The 13,201-nt window shown below is 38.8% G+C and overlaps 1 protein-coding gene across 3 annotated transcripts in view; it reads left to right on the forward strand.

The window, feature by feature from the left end:
- The window catches only part of NELL1 (neural EGFL like 1), an 885,592-nt gene that overhangs the window by 644,764 nt on the left and 227,627 nt on the right, over positions 1-13,201 (forward strand). For 2 of the 3 annotated variants that reach the window (XM_042959041.1, XM_042959043.1), the window contains exon 15: positions 829-924. The exons of the other annotated variant lie outside the window; for it this stretch is intronic. In XM_042959041.1, the coding sequence (XP_042814975.1) occupies positions 829-924 (96 nt within the window). The remainder of the gene's footprint in view (positions 1-828; positions 925-13,201) is intronic. 3 annotated transcript variants of the gene reach the window in all.

Here is a 13,201-nt window from a genome sequence, read left to right on the forward strand (position 1 = left end):
CATTTTAGCTATAAGGACAAGGTAATGTTTTACTATGGAATTGTTGGAAACATCTTAAATATCCAACAGTAAGCACTTAGTTAAATTTATGTCATCAAAAATTATATAGACTATTCCAAATCTTTTAAAGTAATATACAAATGTTTTTATTATAATAAAAGATCTTTTAAAAATAGTTACAAAGAGTAGTTTCAAAATCGCATTTAAAATGCCTTTGTGTTTGGGGCACCTGGGTGGCTCAGTCAATTGAGCATCCGACTTCAGCTCAGGTCACGGTCTCGCGGTTTGTGGGTTCGAGCCCCACGTCCGGTTCTGTGCTGACAGCTCGGAGCCTGGAGCTTACTTCAGATTCTGTGTCTCCTCCTCTCTCTGCCCCTCCCATGCTCATGCTCTATCTCTCACTGTCTCTCAATAATAAATAAATGTTTAAAAAAATAAAATAAAATAAAATAAAATGCCTTTGCCTTTGACCCTACCCTATCCTTTCTAGTTTCCTATTTGATTTAAAGTTTATCAATAATCAGAATAATAGCAATAGTAATAGTTGCTCATACTAACTACCCCTTAGCACATGCCAGCCCTGTGCTAAATACTTAATATCCATTATTTCAATTGATTTCATATAAACCAGTGAAATAGGTATTATGTTTATTTCTTTTTGTATACAGAAACTTTTAAATATGTCAACAGATAAGTACTTTCTCTGCAACGAAGAAAGAATTGTTTCTGTGTTCATGCTGTTCACCATGAGTTTCCTTATTGCCATCTTATCTAAGAGAAATCTCTTACTATTATTATTATTTATTTTATTTTATTTTTTTGTGACAGCTTTCTGCCAAGAGGGCTGCAGGTATGGTGGAACATGTGTGTCTCCTAACAAATGCGTCTGTCCTTCTGGATTCACAGGAAGCCACTGTGAGAAAGGTAACCTTGCCTGTTTTGTTATTTTGGGAGGATAGGGAGTGGAGACAGAGAGAATCTTTCATAGAGAATGAAACTCTTTCTCTAAGTATGGTACAGTGGGTTAACTTGGTACCTTATGTTTTGATGGCAGGTGTTCCTCTTCCAAAGAGGGTACATTTTGATTACAGAGTATTAGGGATCCTCCCTTTGAAAATAGGGCTTCATTTGCCCTCTCTCCAGCATGTCTAATTTAGCAAGGTCGAGTCTTTTCTCTGCTATAGTTTGCTGTGTGCATTTTTAGTGCTAATTGGAGATAAAGCCTGATGAACTGACCTGCCCAACTTATCATCTATTGGGTAGCATAACATGCAACTATTGGACTTGTAACAATCTGCTGCATCAACAGAATCTAGATTAGAACCACATGCTCTTTGCATAAAAGCACATTAAATAACTCTAGCAGCAGGTTTATTGGTGTGCTTGGAATTTTATTCTAATATTGGTTTATAATGAACATTATCGTTCATGGACCTGATAATATAAGCCGATTAGTATTGGTAAGATTCCATTATGTGCATCTTTCTATTGGCAATAAATGTAATGTTTATACTTGGTGCTATCTGGTGAAATCCAGCTCTCTTATTAATTGAAGACGTCCTCCTACATTTGTGTGAGTGAAAAGTGCCATTCGATGTCAGTGTGCCAGTGTGTGCAGTCAGTGCAGGCAAGGGGTTTATGCCACGTAAGGATGAACATTTCAGTGTATCTGCCCATGAGTTTTGTTAGGGTAAAACCACTGTATTGTGTTTTTCTTAGAAGGGAGTGTCACACTTGACACTTACCATAGAATAGCATAGAAAAATGGAAACACGATGTTGTCATCATTATTCCTCTTAGTTGATGAGTTTGAGGGTGTCTTCCTGTAATGCCAAAGATCAAAGCAAAGCTCCTTTCCTTCATGTTTAAAGTTTTCATATTTTTAATGAGCCCAAACTGTCCAACAGACTACATTGTGCTACCTATATATTTATAAGGCAGCCTGAGTCTTTATAAAAATATTTCAAAATGTACATAAATTATTCAACAAGGAAGTCAATGACATGCACACCATCGTTTCCATATTTTGTGATATTATCCACAAATCAAGTCACATTTATTAAATAATATTAATTGGCTTATCCTTAAGAAGAATGTGTCAAGAAGCCAAGTTCTACTTCTGAGCAGCATATGAGAACATTACCCCACGGAGCTGAAATATTCTTGCCAAAAGCAAAGACACCAAATGGTAATTTAGCACACATGTCTTTACTGTAGTACATTTGATTTTGATTACGTTTTCTAAAATTAAAAAAAAAATCTGAAGGTTTCCCATTATTTCCTCTAGAACTGCTGTGTTTCCCTAAAATGAGTATCCAGGGATTAATGGGGACAGAATGGTGATGGTGATGATGTTGATAATGATGGATACCACTCCTACCAATAGACCATTTATCATGTACCAGTTATGTGTCAGGCCTTTAAAATGAGCGCTTTAATATTAACACACAAAAGAGATTGATGTCCCTGCTCCCATTTTACAGATGGTAAACTAAAGCTTTATCCAGGTTGGCAACTTCTCTAGCCACTTCTGGAGTGCTACAGAGCCACTATTAGAACTGAGAATAAAATATAAGTTGCATTGCACAAAGCCTGTGGTATAAACCCTTGTGTGTGTTTCTCAAGGATAATACATGGACTTCCTGTTAAAATCCAGACTCCTGGGCTACCACCCCAGACCTGGTGAATCAGGACGTCTGGGCGAGGGCCCACAAATCTGTACTTTCACCAGGCATTTCAGGTTGCTGTTATAAACTAATTGTTAAATTGTTATTGAGATATTTAGCCAGAACATCTGTAAAGTTCTTACTCTTTTTACCTTTTAAAGAATTAATGGAGAGCATTTATCTTAGACCAATGCCTGAGTCAATGGCCGCTCATGAAAAATTAACTGTCGTTTCTGATGACTTGTTGATTTGACCTCTGGCCTTTTCTCTGCTTGATAAGGGGTTAACTGAATCAGTGCTTATGTTCTGGTTCATAATGTGGAGCAGGAAAAATAGAGATGAAGGAGAAAAGACCAGGGGAAAAACGAAACAAGGACAGGCAGGACATGGGTTCCTACATAAATGTTATGGTTGTTAAATTTGAGATTGACAATTGCATTTTCATGAATCTTTGCAGTTATTATAAGGTTAAAAAAATAAAACAAGGTTCTCCACGTATAATGCTATCTGCCATCAGTAGCAAAGCCATTCCATTAAATGCTGGCCAGTATTCTTTTTTTTTTTTTTTTTTTTTTTTTTTTAATGTTTACTTCTTTTTGAGAGAGAGAGAGAGAGAGAGAGAGAGAGACAGGGTGTGAGCAGGGGCAGGGGAGGGGCATAGAGAGAAGGAGAGACCCAGAACTCAAAGTGGGCTCCAGACTCCATGCTGTCAGCACAGAGCCCAATGTGGGGCTCGAACTCACAAACCATGATATCATAACCTGAGCCCAAGTCAGATGCTTAACCAACTAAACCACCCTGGTGCCCCATAATGCTGGCCAGTATTCTAATTCTGTGAGATTTTTTGTGAGTAGGATCAAGTATACATTTTCCAGTCAGTTGTGTGCAAGGGATCTAGATGAATTTAGGATAAACACTGAAAACCTATGCCATATCTTATCTGAATTATTTTGTCACATTGATCATTAGCAAGAAGCATTAAGTAATTCTGTTTACCTTTGAATAGTGATGTTGGATGCCTTGAGTCTCAGAGTACAAGGGAAAATGCAAATGCATTATGAATGTCTCATAGCATGACTAGACTAAATCTTATATTTGGTTTGTTTCAATTTCAGGGCTAATTAAACGGTCCCATTCGAGCTATATAGAATTCACTTATGTTTCGTCTTAAAAATGTTTCCATTGCCCCCCTCCTCGTTATTGGTTTTATCCAGTGTGATATTCAGCCTTTCAGAACATAAGTACATTTAGTTAAATCATTGAAATAATTTGTTAAAAAAATGCCTGTCTAGAATTTAATGAAGTTAAGACTCCCACCTGTGTTTTTTATGTTACCACAAAGGTAAACAACCCTGCATTTATCTTCTATTGATGAGATTTTAGTAAGTGTAAGCTTTTTATAACCCCACTCACGATAAGCAAAATTTTATCTTCCTTGGTTTTTGGACAGTATATTATGTTGGTCCTTCTCTATGCCCTTACCTTTGATTTGGTTTCAGCATAAACATTGAGATGTGTAATGAGAGATGAGTGAAGAATCAGAAGTCATTTTGCTACTTTTTTAGGAAAGAGCAGCTAGAGAAAGCTTTCTTGTTAACTTAAGGGAGCTAATAGGACATCATGCCAAAGTGACGTAACGTAGCCAAACATAAAACAAGACGAAACAACACAAAGTCCTCCCAGAGACTTTTCAGTGTGAAATCAAGGAGCTGCACTAAATCCAAAAATAGGTAACCTACCAGAAAACAGCAGAACATCATCTTCTGAGAAGTGAATGAGAATAAGCTTTCTACTTGGCATTAAGCAAATGTGCAAGCAAGAACAAGTAGACATTACATATAGGGTATCAAATTACGTCCAGTTAAAGGTTTCATAAACTTGACAGTAGTGACCTTGTGGACCAGATAGTTCTTGGTTGTGAAGGGCTGTCCTGTGCATTGTGGGTTATTTAGCAGCATCACTGGACTCTGTACCCACCAAATACCACTAACTGGGTCATCCCCAGCCAGGACAAGCAGAAATGTCTCTTGACATTGCCAAATATTGCCTGGGAGGCAGAATTAATGCCTACTGACAACACCAGGTTAAGATGTAGCATTTTTAAAAATCTTTACAAAAATTTTATGTATGTATGTATGTATACACACCCACATATATATTTTAGGTAAATGTATCTCAGTATTAGTTGATAATATACAACTTATAAGCATTTTTTGGCAGATAAAACATTTTTAGAAGTGCTCAGAGCCACTATAATTAGAAAATTCTTGACCATCCAAGAACCAGAATCTGGCTTATATCCACCATGTGCTCTGTGAGATGCACCTTCTTATTGTCATAGGCACCAGGTTGATGTGGAAGCTCTGTCTACTTTCTCCCACCGACAGAATAAACAGGTAAATGCTCTAACCGCACTCAACAAGTAAGTTACTCTAACCCTTGTGTTCTAAAGGAAGAGAAAACCCTTTATTCTTTCTTTTTCTTTTTACAAAGTGCTTTTAATATGTGTAGTAAGAAGATAATGTCTCATAATGTAAGACTTAGACACACACACATCGTAAATGGAATATTCTCTAAAATGATTTCTCTCTGACGATACTAGGCAGTTTTGGAAAGCGTTTTGACTGGGATATAAATGAAGATGTTCTCGTCTGGTGGTGGTACGACAAGGCATCTAATTTTACTACATTTTCCTACTTGTATATTTCATGAATTCTAAGCTGTATACCCAAGCACTTATAACCAGGATCTTGTGAATCAGACAAAGTTGGACAGTACTTATCAAACTATAGGCTAGACCATAGTCTAATGTAAAAAATTATAAAGAAATTATACTGATATCCTAAAATTAGCAGACCTTGACTTTCTCCCACATTGCTTCAGAAATGGGTTCCTTTGTTGTAAATATTGTTCAATAAACTCACATAACCATTGAACCTCTCATAATCTGCAAACCTTACCAAAGTATATTACGTACCTGATCAAGAATATTCAGTTTGGGGGGGGCACCTGGGTGGCTCAGTCGGTTTAGCATCTGATTTCTGCTCAGGTCATGATCTCGCGGTTCATGAGTTTGAGCCCTGTATCGGGTTCTCTGCTGTCAGTGTGGAGTCTGCTTTGGATCTTCTGCCCTTCCTCCCGGCCCCCAACCTTCTACACTTGTATGCATGCACACACATGTACTGTCTCTCTCTCAGAAATAAATAAGCATTAAAAAACAAAACAAATTTTAAGGATATTCAGGGAAATCAATAAATAGCAAAAAGTTTAACTGTGTTATCCATTCACAATATAATGTCCAATAACTATTTTCGTATTTTGATTATCTGCATTTTCTAATATAATAAATATTGTGTTTATTTTAAACTTTTAAAAATAATTTCTTACTACAAAGAACATAAAAAGTCACATAAAGGACTTCATTTTTCTTAGTTATGGGGGGCGGGGGGGGGTCTTTTAGCTTTTCCTTAAAGGGGAATGACTTTTTGCCAGATAATTTGTTCTTTTCCCTGTGCCACAGGGACTTGCAGACATAGAGACAGAGGGTAGCAGTTTGCCCTGAGTATGTTATCTATCCACCAAGTAAAAAGAAACAAAGACTTCTGTAGTCTTCCAAATTTTAAATATTGCTCTGATTTTGAGAGAGCTCTGCTGGCATTTATCTGTATGCATTTTCCCTGCCCAGTCTTGTTTCAGGAAAAACTTTTAAGAGCTTTTAAGAAGATGGATAATAGTTCCATTCTGTCAGTGGAAAAGAGAGTATTTTTTCAGTTTCTTCTCCAGGTATTACGAGATTGTGGGGAAGGCATGTGGAAAGAGAGTGTAAATGTGCCCCTTTGAATTCCTAGCAGTCAGGAGATTTATTTACCATTTCTCATCATGAGCTTTCTCTGGTTGTCTGTCACATGGTGCAGGCTTGGTAAGTGGCAGTTTCTATTCCTAAAATTGCTGCTGTTGTACAACCAATAGCTGCTTGAGTAAGCAGTGCTTTTGTGGCATCATTTAAAAGGGAAATATAAGGATCTGAGGTTTCTCTGAGTTGAACCACACAGATGCTCTATTAAAATTTCATTAAAGTTAGATGACTGGGAATTGGTTTGAGGAGCTGTTCACTTCTCTGAAGGTTTCCAGAAATAGAGAATAGCAGAGAAGAGGCATTGTAGTGGAGGGAGAGACGAGCCCAGACCCACCATCAGTAGGATCATTCACCTTGAGTACCTTGTTTGGTACCTTCTTCCTGTCCTCAATTCCACCCACTCAACTTTTCTTCTTCTTTCAGCTATGATGGAAAAATTCAGCCTGAGATCTAACATACTTTCCCATGGCTCCAAAATGCTGTTGCCACTTAAGTCTTGGAGCTATTTGGAGCTATGTCAAAACCCTGTCCTTTACATGCCAGGGTCGCCATTTTGTCTGGTTTCAGGCATAGGGAAAAATTCCTCAAGCCATTTTTCATTCTCATCTCCTTGATACAGAGCAAGTTTTCAAGTCATATCAGTACAACTTTTGGGAGTGATACCTTTTGTTCACAAATAGGGATATGGACTATAAATTAGGTTAGTAGTATAGAGGGTAGTACAGAGGACTGGAGTAAAGGACAGAGGCCTAAGTTCTGATAATAGATCTGCTTCACGAATTAGCCTCTGTGAAGTGAAACTTACATTAGCCCATCTCCCATCTATTGTAAGTCCCCAAAGTTTTTCATTTACTTCTTGTGAGGCAGCTAGTTTCAGCCTTTTGAACATCTATGAGAGCACATATGTATGTATTCAGCCAGTCACTAGTGGAGTTGGGGTTCTGACCCATGTATTACCGAATCCAAAGTTCATACACCTTCCAGTAATGTTTCCTCTTTTTTAAAATTTTTTTAATGTTTATTTTTGAGAGAGAGAGGCACAGAGTGCGAGTTGGGGAAGGGGCAGAGAGAGAGGGAGACACAGAATCTGAAGCAGGCTCCAGGCTCTAAGCTGTCAGCACAGAGCCCAACATGGGGCTTGAACCCATGAACCGTGAGATCATGAGGTGAGCTGAAGTCAGACGCTTAACCGACTGAGCCACCCAGGTGCCCCTAATCTGTTTCCTCTTGATCACATTACTTGTGTCCAAGGGCAGTTGAACCAAACGAGTTCTATAGGAGGCCAAATAAATTATGTTTTCCTGTGAAGAATGAGCCATAATTTCCTACTTCCTTATGTGCATTGTTTTTATATATTCCTTTCAAAATTTTTGGTGTGCCTAAGGCAGGAAGAGAATAAAGAAAATAGGGATAAAGAGTACAATCTCTGAAGCCACACTAGCTCATTTTAAGTTGGGGTTTCAGAATATATGATATGATATCAGATATATGTAATGTTTCTAAGCTTGTTTACCACTAAAAAAGAAATATCGCTATCATTTATTTCATAATATTATGGTGAGATTAAATGAAATAATCTATTTAAATCACTTGGTAGAGTGCCTGGCATACAATAGGTATCTGTAAATGATATTTATCATTAATTCTTTTCTCAATTTACCAGTAATAAAACTGAGATTCAGAAACAATAGGCTACTTCCCCAAGGACACTTGGGAATTATTTTTTTTTGCCATTGTTTGTTTCCCATTTGTTGGTGTTGAAGATTTCACACCAGGTTCTCACAATATTCTTGATAGCATAGATGACTTTGTACCTAGGCAGACGTGAGACCTCATTGAAAAGGCTCCCCACAGTTCCATCTACAAATATTTCCTCACACCTTTGTGGATTCTCCAAATTCACATAGGAAAAACAAACATTCTGATTCTCAGTTCGGCATCAGGAAACCTGGATGCTATTCCCAAATTCTATGCTTTACTAGCTATGTGATGGGGGCAACATCAGCTTTTCAGTGTAAAATGAGAGTAATCATCTTAGAAAACCCTGAAAGTGGTCTGAACTCATTCATCAAGGAATTTATGCTGAGAGAATAATCAGAGATGGACACATAAATGAGGTTTGAGGACATACCTACAATCTTCAAAGGATGGCATTTTAAATAATAATACATTGGAAGAAACCTAGATTTATAACAGTGGAGAATTAGTGGAATAAATTATAGGCAACGATTGTATGGGACCTTTCAAACCTATGAAGGAAGAAGACTATTTAATGAGATGGGGGATATAGTGTACAGTCAAGAACATAAACTCTGGAACATTCTGTCTAATTCTAAGGCCTTACTCTATCATCTTGGAAAGTTACTTCAGTCTTTTGTGCCTTCCTTTCTTGATTTAAAAAATATGCATAAAAACAGTACTGCCCCACTGGAAAGTATTTTTAAGGCACCTGGGTGGCTCATTTGGTTAAGCATCTGATTCTTGATTTTGGCTCAGGTCATGATATCACCATTTGTTGGATCAAGGCCCACATTGGGCTCTATTCTGACAGCTCAGAGCCTGCATGGGATTCTTTCTCCCTCTCTCTACCCCTTCCCTCCAAAAATAAATACATAACTTTTTTTTATTTATAAAATTTTGTTTATTTTTGAGAGAGAGGGAAAGAGAGAGAACACAAGTGAGGGAGGGGCAGAGAGAAAGGGGGACAGAGGATCCGAAGCAGGCTCTGTACAGACAGCAGAGAGCCCGATGCAGGGCTCAAACCCACAAACCGTCAGATTATGACCTGAGCTGAAGGCAGCTGCTTAACTGACTGAGCCACTCAGGCGCCCCTAAATAACTAAATTAAAAAACAAAAAAGGAAAGTATTTTTAAAATTTCCTGGTATCTGGTGTACCTTAGACATTATGAATTAAAAATGGCATGTTCAATAGGAGTCCAATTTTTATGCACAGACACACATGCACTATACACAGATAAAATGCTGGGAAGATGTTGATCTCACTATGGCTTATCAGGTCCTTGTGTTATTGGGAGCTTTAAGGACCAAAAATTATCTCAGTTAAGCAATTAAGTCAATATTGTGTTAATGCCAAGTAGATGCTTTTTACTGTCCACACTCATTGACCTGCTTCAGTCCGAGAAGTCTGCAGTAAGAAGCCAGGTATGGGCAATTTCCCTTCTTTTCCCTTCAATATCCAATTTTAAAGTTCATAGATATCATGAATCCTCCTCAGGGTGAAAGAGATTTATAGGAAAGAGGACACAGCCTCACATAACAGGTACAGTGGTCTTCCAGCCTTGAGTCTTTCTGGATGGGAGATGATGTGCAGTGGCTAGTTTTTGCCTCATGAGGCACTTTGGTGAGGGTCTTTGGTCACTAGGGATTTCCAAATGAAGTTCCTCTGACATGGGCAATCCTTTCACCCTTCTGCAGCTCTAAGTTTGTGAAGGTCCCCTCCCCTGTTGTGGATCCTTTGCCCTGCAGGATTCACATATGATTAAGTGGAAGCTCTGACTCTCTTCTGTAGGAAACCATACCTTTCCCCTCCATCAGCCCAAGTGCAGCCCTCTCTTGATGTAGTTTTTGTTTGTTTGTTTTTGTTGTGCTGTGTGGCTGAGGCACCCATAAATCCAGGCACTGACCTTTAGACTTTTGAGGTATGTCAAATGCCAGTTGCTATGTCCCTCACCATCCAGAGGACATTTCTAGGTGTACTTGAAGTCTGTCACCCTTAGATGAGTTTTCAGAGAAAGTTCTTACCTCTATCCCCATACCCACCCTCAAAAGTGACCTAGAACTGACAGCATGCCAAACAGCTTTCTCTGACAAGATCCTCACTTTTGGCCTTGCCCACATCTCTTGCTACATCTCTAGGCCTTTGTTTACAGAGCTGTAAGGTGGTTAATGGTTAATGTAGGCATAGCTGATTTTGGAATTGTTATAAAGGTAGTCGAGCACTCAGCTTTGGAATATAGAAATCCTTAATATATTATCATCTACCAACACTCTGACATGGGAAAAGTCCAGTTTAAATATCCTATTACATTTGAGTTCAGTAAATACTTGATAAATGGATGAGTACAGTCAAGGACCTTCAATTTCACATGGTCCACTGTTATCATTTTGTAAATTTCAAGTTGTAATAACTCCCTTTGAAATCTCATTTAAAAGATACCTAATTTCAGGGAACCTAGGTGGCTCAGTGGGTCAAGCGTCTGACTCTTCATTTCGACTCAGGTCCTAATCTCACAATTCATGAGTTCAAACCTCGCTTTGGACTCCTGCACTAGCAGCAGAGTCTGCTAGGGATATTCTTTCTCTCTTTCTCTCTCTTTCTTCCCACCTTTCTCTGCCCCTACCACACTCATCTAGCTCACACTCTCTCAAAATGAATACACTTTAAAAAAAAATAAATAAAAGACATCTAATTTAAAGTGTATCATACTGAGGATGGAAGACAGAAATGCCATTAGTTTAAAAATTTTGTGAATTTCCAGTACCATTGTCAGAATGCCTTTCCAGAAAGCAAAGTGAAGGGAGCCGTATTTGTAATAGATTGACATTCCCCATCAGATAAATGAAAGCTATTAGGTATTACCTTGTCTAGTTAGTAAGGCAGAAAATAATCCCTGACTACTTATATGACAAGCAGTGCCTGCTCCCACCAGGAAAGCTCACACTACCGAACTGTGAAAGTCAGGAGTTTGGTTCATATATTCCTCTTTAATCCTATGCCCTGCGGAATACAGATGCCACCATAACTTGAAGCACAATGGCTAACCAGAAAGGAAATGAAGTGTCTGTGAAAATATGACCAACTGGAACCCAGAAATTACGAGCTTGCCATAGTAACTAGTATCTAAGAATTCTTTGTATCTAAGACTATGTATTGCACTATAGATCATGTGGAAAAAGATTAATCAAAGCCAATAGACTGACTGAGGAGAAATATAACTCTTGCGATTTGCATCACTCTCTTCTAATAGAATCCACTGATTAGGAATGGTGGTTGCCTGAAAATGTCCACTTGGGTCCAAAATATGATGAATCAAACATCAAGATGTATGCATTCATTCTGGTAATGGTTGAGGAGATAAGCCGTTTCTGGCTTGGTGGGCTAATGTGATTTTAAAGCCTTCTCCAGTTTAACAGAGACCTTAAAGTTATCTACAAGTGGCCACAATTTTAGCTAAAGTAGATTGAGTCCATGAGCGGACACTTTATCTTCTAAGTGCTGAGGAGGTACTGAAAGGTTTTCTTATCATGATTTTATTTTGTTAAAGAATACCTTGCTAAGAAAACTTTTCAGTACCTTCTCAGTGCTTGTGAGATAAAGCCAGATTGCAAGGCGTGATATATAAAGACCCCCATGCCTGCTCTCTGCCTACCCCTCTAGCTTTATCTCCTCCTCCTTCACATACATGTTAAATTCCTGCCTGTTCTAAACTACTTCTGATCAGTGAAATGTGTATTTTATCTATTTATTTTTTACAAATCCCCGAGCTCTGGTTGATAATGTTCTCTCTGCTGGCAACACACAGACTTATATGGTGATCACAAATATATGATATTAATTTAGAATAATAGAAAAGAGTGGTTATTGAGGGTCTCCAATAACCTAGTATACCTCCAATCCTTCTCCCTCTCACATTTCTCCTCCTCTGGTCTTCCTTATTCCAGCTGATGGCAGGATCTAGCCTTTCACATTCCCTGGATTAAGATCTTGAACTTGTCCTTGACTTTCCTTTTTCAGGGCATATCTAAATCTTGGTGCTGCCTCCAAAATACATCTAGCACCCAAACTTTACATCTCTACCACCACTGCTCTTGCACATGATATAATCATCTCTCCTCTAGATGAATGTAAAAACAGGCTTTAACCCGGGTGCCTGGGTGGCTCTGATGATTAAGCGGCCAACTTCGGCTCAGGTCATGATCTCGCAGTTCATGGGTTTGAGCCCCACGTCGGGCTCTGTGCTGACAGCTCAGAGCCTGGAGCCTGCTTCGCATTCTGTGTCTCCCTCTCTCTCTGCCCCTCCCCCACTCACATGCTGTCTCTCTCTCAAAAATAAGTAAACGTTAAAAAAAAAAAAAACAGGCCTTAACCTCTCTTTCACTATGGTGCAATTATTGTCTCTTTTCAACAAAGTAATCAAGGGGACAATATTATATAATCTGGATCTAGTGACTCCTCTGTCTCAAATCCTCCATGGCTCCCTATTTTCACACAGTAAAAGTCAAAATCATTACCATGATCTCTGAGACTACATGTTCTGTGCCCCCTACCTGTTACCTGTCTGTCCCCTTCATTCATTGTACTCCCCTTCACTTGTATGCCTTCTTTTCCACACACAGTGGTCTCCTTGATTTTCTGAACATACTAGTCATGTTCCCCTTAATCTTTGGTTTGCATAGAATTTTTGGCTCCTTCATGTCATGTAAGTATTTGTTCAAGAGTTATCTCCTCAGAGACGGAGAGCCTGGGTGGCTCAGTCGGTTAAGCATCCAACCTCGGCTCAGGTCTCTGTTCCTGAGTTCAAGCCCCATGTCAGGCTCTGTGCTGACAGCTCAGAGTTTGGAGCCTGTTTCAGATTCTGTGTCTCCCTCTCTCTCTGCCCCTCCCCAACTTGTACTCGGTCTCTCTCTCTCTCTAAAATAAATAAACATTAAAAAACA

Source organism: Panthera tigris, chromosome D1 (genome assembly GCF_018350195.1).
Source record: "Panthera tigris isolate Pti1 chromosome D1, P.tigris_Pti1_mat1.1, whole genome shotgun sequence".
Classification (NCBI taxonomy): Eukaryota; Metazoa; Chordata; class Mammalia; order Carnivora; family Felidae; genus Panthera; species Panthera tigris.